The 17,117-nt window shown below is 48.4% G+C and overlaps 1 protein-coding gene across 1 annotated transcript in view; it reads left to right on the top strand.

The window, feature by feature from the left end:
• Nucleotides 1-16,553: 16,553 nt before the first annotated feature.
• The window catches only part of LOC146806106 (vomeronasal type-2 receptor 26-like), a 160,324-nt gene continuing 159,760 nt past the window's right edge, over nucleotides 16,554-17,117 (top strand). The window contains exon 1 of the mRNA XM_085623858.1: nucleotides 16,554-16,586. Within this exon, the coding sequence (XP_085479984.1) occupies nucleotides 16,554-16,586 (33 nt within the window). The remainder of the gene's footprint in view (nucleotides 16,587-17,117) is intronic.

Here is a 17,117-nt window from a genome sequence, read left to right as displayed (position 1 = left end):
GCGGGTGGGACACAAGGAGTTGAGCCAGCTGTAAGGGGACAATCCTCCGATGCTTACCTCAGTCCTGTACAAGTTCAGCCTCAGGTGGCTGATGTTCAGCCATTCATCCACGGACCTCATGCCTTCTTGAATGTTGGAACTGGCAATGGCTGCGTCTTTGGTGAGAGTGAGGAGCACCTGGGTGTCAATGGCATACGACATGATGATGAGCTTGTGTGCGCATGTGATGGTGGAGAGGGGGGTCCTGGACACATTGAAGATTGACACGCTGAGAGATGAGCCCTGGGCCATGTGCCAGATGACGCCACTATACCACATGCTGAAGGCCTGAGTCCCACTCCCATGGCCTTGCTGGTGTACGGAGCCGGTGTGGAGCAGGAGGGACATGATCTGGTTGGTGTGACAGGGCCTGGAAGGAGAGGCAGCGCTGTGTAGGCAGTTGGAGTTGCACACTCAGCATGCAAAGGTGTCATGTGTGCGCTTAGGGTATGGCTGAGAGCAGGCGGTTGAGTTTCGGATAGACATTGCTTGGAGGGTGGCTACAACCTCAGACTGTAGTGCGATGTGGGTCATGCAAGGACATGAGGGTCATGCAATGTGCACGTTGCATGTGCTGACTGTCCTGCCTTTGGCACCGCGTGTACCCAACAGTGGCACAGACAAGGTGATGACAGCCAAATGAATGGCTGGAGGTAGGCAGGGAGGAGCATGTTTGAGGCATGTGTGTTGCAGAATCCCGCCACTTTGTGGGCCCTTGCTGCAGGGGCCGCAGCAGCAGGTGGTATGTCCTTGAAACTATGCCAAAAGTAGCACACAAAGACAAGGATGTCAGAAAGGACAAATGCAACAGGCGGAAGTAAAGGAAGGAGTGTCCGGTTACCCATGGCACACCCAGAGAAAATGGATGCACAATCACCAAAGATGACTGACAAAGGATCAGGAAACAGAAGGCCGAGCTGCGCACAGGAGACACACCCTCAGCAGGCGTTGACGGCCCGTCGTGGGGACCAACATGCCCAAATACATACACAACCATGGACTTCATGCACAATAGAGATTCTGACCCATGAAGACCTGCATGCATGTAGCCAAACTACACATAGACTCATATGCACAATCTTTGACAACTATGCCAGAGATGCTGCATGCAAAGTGGCAAGAGACCTGCAATGACAGAGATGAGGCACCTTGGAGGGTGAGGAACCCCTTTATTAGTCAGGCTCACACTAAGGGAAAAGCATCAATATGAACAGACACACAGGTCATTTGGCTGAACATGTGGGACCTACACTGGACACCCCCTTCACAACACAGATGTAGTAAATCCTAATGGCCTGGCACACAAGTTAAGGGGATGAGCCAAACACCCCCTTCTGCACACGGAGAGGCTGCAATTCCCCATTGAGGCTGTTATGGGGATGTCCCACACCATGTCCACCCGTAGCATCCCGTATGTTTCTGAGGGAAGTTATACACACATTGATACCTTCATCAGAATCCACTAACCATTAGAGATGACTGTCACGAAAGTAGACTATCAATTCATGGGAGTCATGCTACATGTCGTGTGTCCCATGGTGAGTCGACATGTATGCATGGTAACCCAACATGCACAGGAGCAGTACCCACACATTCCAAACACCTAACAACCCCAAAATGCCTTGCTGCAATCCTCACCCAAAATGACTTTTCCACATGTCCGTGCATGGAACGCTGATTCAGCACATGTTGCAATACTCATGAGGAATAGCAGGAGGCCAATGATGACACGACCAGACAACATGCACAAGAACCTGTGGATGACAGACACACAAGCAGTCAGCTAAATGATTGTTATCCGCATACATGGTCATTTACTCTACAGGAATAATGTTGTCACCATGCGATTATAAAAATTAGGGTCACAGCTAAAATGATTGGAATTACATCATCACTCGAGTGACACATCAGAACACACATCTAAGTCACTTAGCATACAGTCAGCTGGACACACACATTGCAACACATGCCACACAAGGCTCCAAGTGTGCACACTCAGACCCAGTGACTCACCATTATGAGAAGAAGTTGCGTATGAGCTGACTCCGGATATCCTCCTCCTCCTCCTCCTCCTCACTTGCCTCGTGACCAAGACCTTCATCCTCCACGGGTGGATGTTCCTGCTCATGCTGCTCCAGGATGAGTGGCACTGCCTTCTCCACTGCCATGTTGTGCAGCATGCAGCACACAAGGAAGATTTTGTAGACCTTCACCGTTGCATATGGGAGGGACCCACCTGTCTTGTGAAGGTACCGGAATCGGCTATTCAGGAGGCCAAACGTCCTCTGAATCACTCGCCTGGTCTGCCCGTGTGCATCGTTGTAACGGTGATCTGCAGCTGATCTGGGGTTGCGGAGAGGTGTCATCAGCCATGGCATGTTGGGATAGCCAGAATCACCTACATGGAAACATCATGTAAAAAAGTGGGTCAGGAGATGCCGTAAGATACAAAGATACCGCAAAACACAGGACAGAGTATACCCACCAACAAGACATGCTCGTTCGTTGTGCAGCCGCAGCATCATTTCTGGCACCCTGCTACGCCTCATGATGTAGGCATCGTGTGCTGACCCTGGAAAACGTGCACAGACATGGGAAATCAGCATGTTGGCAAGACACACCACAAGGGCATTTATAGAGTGGTAATGTTTACGGTTGCGATGGGCGACCTCCTGTGCCTGTCGTGTGTCCCATCAATGGACCCAATGACATGGGGCATCCCTCCCAGGGCATATAAATCACCCTTGACATCTGTCAACTCCTCAGGAGTCGGAAAATGGATGAATTCATCCAGGTGCTCCAACATGGCTGCCAAAACATCATGCAGGACATGGCTGAACATCGTCTGGGACATGCCACCAACATCAGCTATGGTGAATTGAAACGTACCTGTGGCAAAAAAATGTAGGGCTGCCATCACCTTCATCTTGGGGTCAGCGCAGTAGGATAACTGTGTCGCGGTTGGCGGTTTGGTGCCAGCCTGTTTGTCAGGTCCTCAATCAACTGTTGGGTGAATCTGTAACGGCGTATGCAGTCACATTCCCTAATGGCACCCAAGTCTGCCATTGGTCTGGGGACAGGCGGTGCCCTGCAGAAATTGTGAATAAATAACGAAGAGTGAGAACATAACAACATCAATGCCAATGAACTGAGCACATGCTCAACTGCTAATACACATCTGCTAAATACAGAGTCTGGTCTGTGCAATACATCCAGGACACGTATGCCAGCCAGGTGATACTCCTACGAAAAGCCAGCTACACCGTTGATTGGCAAGTGTACATGACATGCCCTGAAACGAGCTGTGGGCCAGTGTCAGTGAATAGCCAGAGAAATCACAAGAGTGACATACATCCACATTTCAGCATTATAAGGACGTCATCTCATACAGACAGCTGACGGCAAGCTAGATGCACAGATCACATGGAAGGTCAAATGTACAGATCACACACATTGCGATGAAGGGGTACACGTGAAAACAGAAAACACTGACATTGAGACGACGCAGATATGCCCTCATGTCAAAATATCAAGTTCGATGCATACAGACACACATTATGTGGAAATCCACATGTGGTACGGTGTGCGTAGATGTGTGCCATGCCCATCTAGACACAGACACATGTTGGATGCAGGAAGAGCAGATGCAGTGGACGGGACACCAACAGCAAGCTCATGGGAACACATGACACACACATGACATAGTCACATCGGTGCCCGCTGGTCGTTAAATGTAAGTTGTCAGTGTCCCTGTCCCTGGCATCAGGGGACAGTTGCGGGTGGTGGTGACTGTGCCATACCAGTGATGCTGTGCGTGACACGTTTGTACTACATGCGCACATGTGCAAAGTGTGAAGGGGAAGTGTGCCACATAGTGCCCCATCACACATGACATGTATACACAGGTCATCACACATCAATTGTGCAAATACATGAGGAGACATGTGCAATATCACTGCCTGACACACCTAGGCCCTGCACATATAGGACAGCAATGAGAATGACTTGATGTACATCCTTCTGTGGGTCTGAGACCTCCATTCCTTTTGTGCGGGCATCCTATCAACAGTGTAAGCGTGTGAGGGCGTGTGTACGGTCCGTATCACTTGAGTTGTGTGCCTGTAGGAGCACTCGTGGTACAGACCGTACACACGTACGTGTACTACCAGTGCCTACATGTACGTGTACTCACAGTGCCTACACGTACAGGTCCGCAATGGTAGTACACGTACCCGTATGTGTACTCACAGTGCCTACACGTACGTGTCCGCAATGGTAGTACACGTACCCGTACGTGTACTCACAGTGCCTACCCGTACGTGTACTCACAGTGCCTACACGTACGTGTAGGCACTGGTAGTACACGTACCCGTACATGTACTACCATTGCGGGCACGTATGTGTACTCCCAGTGCCTACACATACGTGTCCGCAATGGTAGTACACGCACCTGTACGTGTATACCATTGCAGACACGTACGTGTAGGCACTGGGAGTACACGTATGGGTAGGCACTGGTAGTAAACGTACGGGTACGTGTACTACCATTGCGGACACGTACGTGTACTCACAGTGCCTACACGTACATGTCCGCAATGGTAGTACACGTACCCATACGTGCACTACCTGTGCCTACACGTACGTGTCAAAGGCACTGTGCAACTGGTGCCATAGGAGTACATGTGAAACGCACCGTACCTGTGTGTGGATTTAAAAATTACATATGGGACACATAAGGGACAAGTCTTCGGCACAAAATGCATGCTGGTTGTCATGGATACAGAGTTTTCTGTTCAAATATTCCATCAGGTGGCCTGGAAAAGTCAGTTGGCCACAAAATACAATGTTTCAAAGTGGTTGTTGACTTGACATGATTCTGAAATTTTGAACGATGCAAATGCTGTCACTGGTGTATGTGGAAAGGGATTGGAGTAAACGTAAGATGCAAATGAATCTGACCAATCACTATGTACTCCTCCAAATGAATGCCCCTCAGCAAGACAGATATAAGTCAGCCAGAACACATGAGAGGGCACTTGCCTGCGCAAGTTTCCTGTCAACAACACTGCTGCTGTCCGTGCTTCCTCTGGCACCATGTCAAGGTCTGTGGAGAGGGCCCAGCTATTCACCCAGGAGGAGAATGAGGCATTGCTGGATGTCATCCTCCCACAGTACCCCAGCCTGTATGGGAGACCAGGGGATCAGGTGAGTGCTGACTCCACTAGCTTTGACTGTGCACCTTTTTTGTGACTGTCACTTCTGGCATTGTGTCCAGGTGTGACAGACATGCAATGTTGTTTAGAGTGGGTCCCAAGGGGGGGAATGGCTCATGTCTCCCATGCAGAGCATGATGTAGTTCATGTGTGCACTCCTCACTTGCATTGTGCTTACTGTGACATTCACTGCATAGTGCTTGACACATTCAGTCTGGCTAATCCATTGTGGCATTTTTTGTCTATTGTCCTGAGGTGATTCAGTGGTCCCCCTGGTGTGACAGGTGACTGTTCCCACAGATGTGTGTGAGTTGAGTGGAGCTGTGGTGAGAGTGTCCAAGTGATGTGTACGCCCCCTGGACATTGATGTGTGTGAATGTTCCTTGTCATGTTGGTGAGTGTCTATGTGAAGTGTTGCACCACAGCTGCATGGAGGAGGCAACAGCTCTACCCATCTGATGTGAGAAGTAAGCCGTGCTGTGTGTCTGACTTGCTGAGCTAGCCCCACACCTGTGACACCCCACAGGCAAGTGGCACATGTGCAGAGTGAGGTTTGTATCTGCTGTTGCCAATGGCATGTCATTGATCTGTGTGTGTCTGTGTACTCTGCTGAGGTTGCGTCAGTGGCCTGGGGCATGTAACTGCTTGCAGGTGCAGTCCATCAGCCTGGTGTCTCTTGTGATGCACAGTGTGTGCCATGTTCATGGAGTGTGTCGCACCCCTCATGCCACCTGTGTACTTTACATGCCATGTAGTGCATTGGGGCTTCCACAGAGGCCAATGTCCATATGACTAAGCTGCAATTCCTTGGCAGCATCCTATGCCCTGTTCAACATTTCAAAGATGTTCAAATGTGTGTCTCTCTGACATGGAGCAGGTGTAGTGATGTAGTCTCACTTTGTCATCCTCACAGGTAACTGCCTACACCAAGGGGGAGATCTGTAAGCGGGCCGTCAAGGCCGTGAGATCGGTGGAGGGTCGCAGTCAGCGCCTAGCACAAGTGAGAAAACGGTGGCAGGACATCCGGTGCTGGGCCCGGAGGATCGCCCGGGTCCTGCTGGAGAACTCACCTCCACGCCGCCACGGCGGGCGCCGACGCCTGACCCACCAGATGAAGCGTGTCCTGGCGGTGGTCTTCCCTGAGATGGATGGGCGGTTACAGGAGAAACAGCAGCAGCAGCAAGGGGGTAGGTACATGTGTGTTTGTTGTGTGTCACCAGCTTTTGGAAGTGCTCAGTCGCCTGGATATACTGCCAGGGTTTATATGTGCAGTGCATATCCTTTTCCCCCAAGTCAACCGGTGCTGTTCTTCCTCTCTTCCCATCCTTGACATGTGTTCCCTGGTCTGTGTGTAAACACTATTGCACATGGTCATCTAGGCTGCCAGTTAATCCACGTGCACATTGCTTTCTGCATCATGTGTGGGGGTGGTCTGTGACATGTGCTGGTACCTTGCCTGTGCCCTGTCCTGTTCAGTCATTTGGGGGTCCATATTTGTTGGCACTGATGCTGAGTCTCAACATAGGAGTGTGAGGATTCAAATGAACAGACTTGCAGCATGCAGGACCGATTTTGTGGCCTCAGACATGATGTGCATGAGTGGGGGATATGCATAGTGCCGGGACGTTTGCTCACGTTACAGTCAGATCATTCCAGGACCTTGGAGCAGTGTGCCTACTACAGTCCCCTGAGACACCCTTGCCTCTGATTCATGTGTGTCATCCAATACTGTGTGTTCAGCATAGGTTGGCCTCTGTGGCATTGTTCCCTGGCCTCATTTGTATTAATGTAAAGTGTGCTACATGTGTCCACTGGACAGGGTGACCCCATTTGGCTTGTGCATCCTCACACTGGGCAGTGTCTGTGTGTCTATGTACAACTATCTGTTGATGGTTGTTTGTCACAAATATGTGTTGGCAGCCTCACGAGGTGATGTGGAGTACATTTGGGATTTCTTGATGCACATTTGAGTAAACCCAGATTAAGAGATGTAACTTCTTGATCTGTCTCAATCACATTGTGTCAGGTATGGGGGGTTTGTGCAGGCAAGGCCTACATGTCCAAACCTTATGTCTCCTTGCCAGATCTGACCTGTGTGTGATAATTGTCTGGACAGACACTCAACATGCAGTGACCCAGTCATGTTGTGCAGGGTTTAATTTTAGTGCTTTGCTGCATGTGTCAAAAGTTAAAATACATGATTCCTGCTCATCCATTTTTGGCACCAGTGTGTGGTCCAGATGCTACGTAGTTTGTTCTTTGTGTGGTTACATCTGTGTAGACATTCTTGCTTGCCATGAGTGTGTCTCCTCAGTGCAGGTGCTCCTTATTCCGACACAATTGCAGGCCCATTATCTTATGCATTGTCCTGTGTTTGGACATGTGTGCCACTCCACATGACAGACAGTGGGTCAGATGTGTTGGCAACTGTGTCATCATGGTATGGATGGCCAAGTGACAGGTGGCATGATTCAAGTTGTTAGTCAAGAAGTCTTGTACCCTGGCAGTCGCTACACTTGTCAACATGTCTTCATGTTTTTAATGCTTGACTTTGATGTTTTGTTGTGTAGGACAATAATGTGCCTGCATGACAGATGTCTCCCATGGAAGTGCTCAAGAAACCACCTTTACACTTTCAGGGGACACGCTGGCACATATTAAAAAAGGCACAGTTCGAATAACACTTTTATTAAGGTAATACATATCCATGTTCCCACAGTGTGGTGGCATTTGGGTAAGTCCTTGGTTGTTGCTGATACCAACTTACGAGTGTCAAGTCATCCAGACCGCCGTGGGGCCATGTATATGTACTTACTGAAACCCCATTTCTTTCTAACAGTGGCTTGTTTGAATAAGGCTGGCAGCTCATACAATGACTGTGTAAATGTAGTTTTGTGTGCACCTCCTTGTGTGACTTCTTTTATACAGGCACATGTGTGTTCTGTTCACAAAGTGGCACATTCAGACATTGTGAACATGTAGAATGTGTGAAGCGTTGCGATACCCAAGGGATCAGAATGTATTTCGTTTGGGTTTCCAAAGTACTCACAGGTCTCTGATTGTGGGGACACCTTCAGCATTGTGGTCTGTTATTTAGCCTTGAGTGCACCAATACTGTTTCGTTCACAGTAAACAAGAGGTGGCATGCCTTCATAGTATTGCTGTGCTCAACTGTTCCCAGACACTAGCTTCTCAGTATAATTCGATATCAAGTCATTTGCTGTTGTGTCCTAATTTTCCTTGTTTCCAAGTGGCATGGTGGGTCAACCAACTGGGGAGTGCAGGGCTTACATATGTGCGGAGTAATGTAGATGTTACTCATGATACTTTTCCTGATATGCACTGTGACAGATGTATACAGGTGACTGATTATTTTCTGTATCTTCACCTTGCCCACAGCATCATCGGAGGACACCGAGGGAGACACCTGCACGGCCCTTAAGGAGGGATCCAGCACCGGTGCCAACACTGCTGGCAAGTCTGCGGGAGCAAGTGGCACGGAGGGCGAGGGGAGTCAGGCGGAGGACCTGTCTGGTGGCGACACCGACTACGACGCTGACGGGTCTGAGTCTGAACTCCTCGAGGGGGCGGAGGCTGCTACAACACCTGGCAGCAGCACAACATCAGTCACCGCCTCCTCCATTCCCATCACCGCCCTCCCAGTTGCTCCGGTCCCTTCTGTCCGTGCAGGGCACCACCGTGTCTCCTTCGTGCCAGGCACCGCACCCCCTGCCCCTGTCCCCCCTGCTGCCCTCACTGCAGAGTCTGTGGACATTCAGCGGCAGTTGCAGGTTGGCCAGACATCGATGCTGAATGTCCTCCGTGGCCACACCAGATTGCTGACACAGATGGTGTCGTTCATGGAGGGCATGTCAGGAGCGATGTCTGACCAACGGATGCTGCTGAGGTCCATGGACTCTTCACTGACGGCAGCAGTGAGTCTCCTGCAGTGCTTCGTACCCCCCTTACCCCTGCACCATCCACACTTCCCACTCCCATGCCTGTCCCATGCACACCCAGACATTCCCAAGCACGCACCCCACCAGACACAGGCAGCACACAAACACGTAAGGGCAAGCACACACCTCCTGGCACGCACACTCAGGGGGATAAAGGCACACCCACTGGGTATGGGGCACACAGTCATACACGCAGCCACAGTCTGAGTCTGCATGCCTCACTACCCAGTCCCTCCAAAGACACTCCCCTTGGCTCCCCTGCCACACAGTCAGACAAGGAGAGCTACTTGGCTGTGCTGGGCCTCAGCCCCACTGGCTCATCAGCCCGCAAACGGGCAAGGCGCTCCCCGGTTAGGGGAGTTGATCCCCTCCCCTGTCCACCCCCTCCCCCAGTAGCGCTGCACCCCATCCCTCTGACCCCTCCTTTGTGCCTGTGGTTTCTTCCGGTGCAGGGGATACTCTGGACGACCTGGCAGAAGTGTGCAGCCCCGAGCTCACCTCTACCTTCGGCGCTGCCCCACCCCCTGTGGTAGAGGCATCCAGCCCTGCACCCACCACACCTACCCTTCCACCTCCTGTCCCTGCGGTGCCTGGTCCTTCCCCACATGATGCCCCCCCCCCAGTCGACGAACCTGAGGGTTCTAATGTGCAGGCAAGCTAGGGGAGACATGTGCCCATGTGTCCCCTCAAGGACTTCTATTCTGGACTGGCCATTGGCCTTTGTATATAGTGTTGTTAATACAATTTTTATCTTATGCTGATTAAAGCATTTTCTTTTGACTTTGCACACTATTGCATTTCAGGTATTGATGTTGGTGCTGATGCTCCAGGAGTTGGGGTTGTGGTAAAGTGTTATGTTTCGGGCAAAGGTTCGAGTCTGATGGTCAGGAGGTGGGCCATGGGATCTGCTTGCCATCACAAGGTCTCTGCAAAGGATCTTTGGTTGTGTGTGTTATTTGTTTTTTGAGACATTGTAACAAGGTGTGTCCCTTCCTCCGTGGCACCTGACATCTTCCCTGCAGAGAGTTGCACAATTCTTGTGCTGACCTCTGTATACATTCCCTTTGTTGGTGACAGATCCCTTCAGCTATGGCCATGCCTGCTCAGGAATGTCTCTGGCTTCATCGTCTGTGCCATCCTTGCTAGTCGCTGTACTTGTGTATTGAGTATGTTGCCATGCCTTCAGGAAGTAATTCTCCCTTTTCCGCACTCGGCATGTGTGTAATCCCAGCCTAGCACACATATGGTACTTGTTCTGCAGGGTATTTGGGCACCTGACTGACAATTGTGGCCATTGTAACTGTGGGAACTTCACCCTATTCCTTCCATGAGAGACAACATCTTGGTGGCTGTCCCAACACCTGTACATTCCTATCAGTCCTGGGATGTGCGTGACAGTGTGTGTTCCCTTTGGCTCTCTTAGTTTAGTAGGCATTGACATGACTATACAGTCTTGTGGCATGATCTGTGTGTGTGTATTGTGCTGCATCCGTCAGGGGTGGGTATGCATGTGTCATTTGTCCTCACACCCACATGTGGTGTGTCATGCAGTGGGGGAAAGACATCCATCCTCATGAGAGTGGGACACTGCTGTCAGTGATGTGTTGTTATGGCACTTTCTACATAGTCGCACCCCATGTCTCTGTCCACTGCTGGGAGTGATAGACACCCACCCCTCACATGTCTCTGTCCACTGCTGGGAGTAATAGGCACCCACCCCTCACATGTCTCTGTCCACTGCTGGGAGTGATAGGCACCCACCCATCACATGCCTCTGTCCACTGCTGGGAGTGATAGGCACCCACCCCTCACATGTCTCTGTCCACTGCTGGGATTGATAGGCACCCACCCCTCACATGTCTCTGTCCACTGCTGGGAGTGATAGGCACCCATCCCTCACATGTCTCTGTCCGTTGCTGGGAGTCCTCTGCACCCACCCCATGTCTCTGTCCACTGCTGGGAGTTTTCTGCACCCACCCCCATGTCTCTGTCCACTGCTGGGAGTCCTCTGCATCCACCCCATGTCTCTGTCCACTGCTGGGAGTCCTCTGCACCCAACCCCATGTATCTGTCCACTGCTGGGAGTCCTCTGCACCCACCCCTCACATGTCTCTGTCCACTGCTGGGAGTGATAGGCACCCACCCCTCACATGTCTCTGTTCACTGATGGGAGTCCTCTGCACCCACCCCTCACATGTCTCTGTCCACTGCTGGGAGTGATAGGCACCCACTCCTCACATGTCTCTGTCCACTGCTGGGAGTCCTCTGCATCCACCCCATGTCTCTGTCCACTGCTGGGAGTCCTCTGCATCCACCCCCATGTCTCTCTCCACTGCTGGGAGTCCTCTGCACCCACCTCCATGTCTCTGTCCACTGCTGGGAGTCCTCTGCACCCACCCCTCACATGTCTCTGTCCACTGCTGGGAGTGATAGGCACCCACCCCTCACATGTCTCTGTCCACTGCTGGGAGTCCTCTGCATCCACCCCCATGTCTCTGTCCACTGCTGGGAGTTTTCTGCACCCACCCCCATGTCTCTGTCCACTGCTGGGAGTCCTCTGCATCCACCCCATGTCTCTGTCCACTGCTGGGAGTCCTCTGCAACCACCCCCATGTCTCTGTCCACTGCTGGGAGTCCTCTGCACCCACCCCTCACATGTATCGGTCCACTGCTGGGAGTGATAGGCACCCACCCCTCAAATGCCTCTGTCCACTGCTGGGAGTCCTCTGCATCCACCCCCATGTCTCTGTCCACTGCTGGGAGTCCTCTGCACCCACCCCCATGTCTCTGTCCGCTGCTGGGAGTCCTCTGCATCCACCCCCATGTCTCTGTCCACTGCTGGGAGTCCTCTGCATCCACCCCCATGTCTCTGTCTGCTGCTGGGAGTCCTCTGCACCCACCTCCATGTCTCTGTCCACTGCTGGGAGTCCTCTGCACCCACCCCACACATGTCTCTGTCCACTGCTGGGAGTGATAGGCACCCACCCCTCACATGTCTCTGTCCACTGATGGGAGTACTCTGCACCCACCCCCATGTCTCTGTTCACTGCTGGGAGTCCTCTGCACCCACCCCCATGTCTCTGTCCACTGCTGGGAGTCCTCTGCACCCACCACTCACATGTCTCTGTCCACTGCTGGGAGTCCTCTGCACCCACACCTCACATGTCTTTGTCCACTGCTGGGAATCCTAGGCAGCCACCCACCCACCTGCACCCGCACCCTTGGTGCAGTACACTGCTGTCCTGGCCATACACCCCCCCCCAATGTTCTGGTTATATGCTGCACCAGGCCCTAAACCAACATTCGCGGCGTGTGTACGCCTTGTCTCACAAATGTACTCGTGCCCTAGGGGTACGGGTGATGCGGTCCGTACCTCCGCATTCATTGGTTGGGTACGGTCCATACCACAAGTACCCCTACATCACCACTGCAATGGTGGTACGGACCATACCCACGCTCTGAGGCCGTGGGTACGGTCCGTACCACCATTGTAGTGGTTGTGTAGGGGTATGCGTGGTACGGACCGTACCGGTGGGTACGGTCCGTACCACCATTGTAGTGGTGATGTAGGGATATGCGTGGTACGGACCGTACCCACGCTATGAGGGCGTGGGTACGGTCCGTACCATGCGTACCCCTACATCACCACTGCAATGGTGGTACAGACCGTACCCACGCTCTGAGGGCGTGGGTACGGTCCATACCACACGTACCCCTACATCACCACTACAATGGTGGTACGGACCGTACCCGCGCCCTCAGAGCGTGGGTACGGTCTGTCCCACCATTGTAGTGGTGACGGGTACGCGTAGACGTCCACTTCCGTTGTGGCAGTACGCAGGGATTGGTGGACACGCCCCCCGAAGTGACCAGAGCCCGGAGGTAATGTATGTACAGAATATAGATTTTTAAAATTGGGTAGGGGTTATTTTTCCTGCCCCTCACCCCCCCCCCCCTTTGCCCCTGGGTGTTGTTCTGACCTTCTGCGGCGTGCGCGGCGGTTTCGGTGCACCGGATCGTAGGCTAGGAGGGCCGGGATGACACGTAGGATGGGGTCCATGGCTGTCCGTCGCGTACCGGTGTTCCTTCTTCGCGTCGTCCTCAATTTCCCGGGAGTTTTTGGCTCCCGTAAACTATTAGCCGTGTGGAGTGACGTAGGTACGAATTGTACTTGCTGGGCCGTAAAACGCTGCCTGACTCTGTCCAGACGTCACGTACGTGATGTCCCAGATCGGAATTGTGGGTATTTTTTCGCCGCACATAGTTTTGTACGATTCGGACGGAAATGGTATTTCTGTACGAATCGTTCTTGCTGGTTTGTAAGGAGGATTTCCCAGGTACGAGTCGTATGGAGAATACGCTCCGTACGACCATTCGTACCCGGGTTTTACAGGATCGGAATCGGCCCCTATATGTAGGTTTTTTATATGTAATTAACATTAAAATATTTTTTAATTTTTATATATTTAATGTATTTGATTTTCAATTTCTAAATATTTTTTATTTATTTTTATGATTTATTATCATTTGTAATGTTTTTTATTTTTGTTTGAACTGTTTGAGTGTGAATAGTAATTTTTGCCGCTTTGCTATCCAACACTTTCCTTACTGGAGTTGGAATATTAATTTTGACCCCTCCGCTAACCTACACTTTCCCTACTGTTGCACTCACTGGAGTGGGAATAATAATTTTTCGCCCTCTGCTATTCAACACTTTCCCCAATGTTGCACTCTTTGGAGTGGGAATAGTAATTGTTTCCCCTCTGCTAACCAACACTTTCCCTACTGTTGCTCTCACTGGAGTGGGAATAGTAATTTTTAGCCGTCCGCTATCCAACACTTTCCCCACTGTTGCGCTCTTTGAGTGGGAGTAGTAAGTTTTTACCCCTCCGCTATCCAATACTTTCTCTACTGTTGCATTCTTTGGAGTGGGAATAGTATTTTTCCCCTCTTATATACAACACTTTCTCTACTGTTGCTCTCATTGGATTGGGATTAGTAGTTTCTACTTCTCCGCTATCCAACACTTTCCCTAATGTTGCATTCCCTGGAGTGGGAATAGTAACTTTTTCCCCTCCGCTAGCCAACACTTTCACTGCTTTTGCTCTCACTGGAGTGGAAATAGTAATTTTCACCCCTCCGCTATGCAATACTTTCCCTACTGTTGCAGTGTTTCGAGTGGAAATAGTAATTTTTATCCCTCTGCTATCCATCACTTTCCCTCCTGTTGCATTCTTTGGTGCAGGAATAGTATTTTTTCCCCTCAGCTTTTCAACACTTTCCCTACTGTTGCTTTCACTGTAGTGGAAATTGTAATTTTTACCGCTCCACTATTCAACACTTTCCCTACTGTTGCACTCACTGGAATTGGAATAGTAAATTTAATTATTCTGCTATCCAACACTTTCCCTACTGTTGCACTGATAGTATTGGTAAAATTAAGTTTAAATATTTTTTAATAGTTTAATGTTTTAAATTATTGTAGATTTTTTTTAAATATTTTACATTATGGATATATATATAGTATTAATGTTTTAAATTATTGTAGAATGTTTTTTAATATTTTACATTATTGATATATATATATATATATATTATATGTATATAATTTTAAAGTTTTAAAATAAATTAAAGATGGTTTATTAATTATTTTAAAGTAAATATATATATGGATACATTATTATGTTTGGGTGTTATTTATTTTTTCACTGAGTTTATTTGTTATATTTTGCTAAAATGTATATTACATGTAATTTATTTTGTTAAAATTAATATCAATATTTAATATATTTAATATATATTATTTTATTTTATATATATATTTAAATCGATATTTTTTACATCTATTTTTTTCCATCAATAATTTTGATTCAATATTCTTGTACTTACCTGTGTAGGTATGGGAGTCGATATTTTTGTATTATACATTTTTTTCCGATATTTTTAACATCAATGCTTTTGTCATCGATATTCTATCAATTAACCCTTTGTGACAAACTAGAATCCTCTCATCAATAATAAAGATTGTAAAATTTAGGCACATTTTGCTACATCCAACTCTGCAAAACACTTATAGGATTTGATACTTTGAAGGCAAGCATATCAGAATTTAATCACAGATCCGCTAATGAGATGAAAAACCTTCCTACATTGGCCAAATCTAGTTCTCCTTTGAACCTTATCCACCTTATGTCATAGCCTCAATTTCTGACTATATCAACAACCTCATAACTTAGCTTTGCAACCCATTGCTGGCCATGGCCACTATGCCTTTTTGCTGGCGACATGCCTCAATTACTGCTCTTCTCCAAAAACCTCCAGTTGACTAGGAAATATTAGCCAACTATGCAATGGCAGAACTTTATCTGAGCCAGTGTTTGCCTGAGGGAGTCACCAGCACTCATTTTTGGGGCCGGTGGGATGCACCGGCGCTCATTTTTAGGGACCGAATGGGGACATGTGAGCTTCCACAGCAACCATGCATGACCATCACTAGATTGGTTTGAACAAGAATCAATTATTAAATACATTAAAAACAATAAGGCTAATGACCCCTTTTTCAAACGCATTGCATTGCAATAAAGGGCTCCAAAAATACAATGGTACAGTGAAAGTGAAATGAGTGAATTAAAGTGCGGAAGTGCTATACAGAAAGCATATGTATAAAACTGTTGGCTGATGTGGATAACATTGTTGTTAAACACCACTCCATATCAGAGTACCATGTTCCAAATCAAATTAAAAACAGTCAAGCAATCCCCTTCATGTATTACAGGATTTATCTAAGGTGCATCACTTGCAGTAGTTTTCACAATTAGTGAGGGCACTAAATAGAACTTCATAATATACATAATTTTTGCGGCATTATCTTTTTTTCTGCTATCACAGCCTTAAATAAGGAGAAGGCTTGAAAGCCACATAGGGGGTGAAACATGTGTTGGCTGGTTCTCAAATAAATGGAAGACTGTAAAAATATCTCAGAAATCATTATATTGTAATTATCCTGAGGATACAATGGAATCTATGTAAAATACTTGGGAAATAAATATATTAGACATCGCTTGGTATACACCATATGAAAAATGTCAACGACAAAAGCTGAAAAAGTTCTAAATGATGCAATTCATCAATGACCTTGAAATATTTTATGAAAAATTGTAAATTTGTTACGCTGAAAGTTTTTGCAACAAGTGTTATATTGTGCAATTACACAAAATTGAATCAAAATTGTATTTCATCGTTTAAAAAGAATTCTTGGAAAAAACACACCCAATGTTTTTCAAATTACTCGGCTATTCAAAGAGGTGTAGTTGGCTGTAACCTTAAGGGTGAACAATTTCCGATGGGACAATTTAAGAAAGGTATTGACAAGCAGGTAAGGGAGTAATGGGTCGAGATACTGTTCTGAATGAAGGAAGATTTTGCAGGGTCCCTGTAAACAATTTGAGAAGGTTTCCAAAAGGACAAGCACCTGATATTAAGTTTTAAAAGAAATGTGCTACAAGAAAAAGGGAAGGCACTTCAAATGCAGCATCTGGAGCCATCTATTAATATTAGTCACGTTAGCTTCATCGTCTTTAGTAAACACTATAGCCAAATTGGTACCCCGTAGAAAAGATTTAAAGACATTTTTCAATCAGTACGAATGAAGGAATGGAAGTCTTTGCAAAAAAGGGGCAAAGAAAGAAAGAACATCTGTTTCCTTTTTCTACTGCAACCCTAGCTGGAAGAAGTAATGTAGGACAAGGCTGAATAGAAGAGGCGGGAAAAGAAAACATAAATGAGGAATGAATAGGTCAGCAGCACTGGGTGAAGCAATGGGAAATGGGAATCAACAAGGGCATATAAAACAAAGGAGCAACAACAAAAAATAAAGCAGAATTGAAGGCGGGTGGAGAAACAGTGT

This window comes from Triturus cristatus, chromosome 8 (genome assembly GCF_964204655.1).
Source record: "Triturus cristatus chromosome 8, aTriCri1.1, whole genome shotgun sequence".
NCBI lineage: Eukaryota > Metazoa > Chordata > Amphibia > Caudata > Salamandridae > Triturus > Triturus cristatus.
Note: the sequence above shows the minus strand (reverse complement) of the source record. Positions and strands in the feature narration are given on the sequence as shown.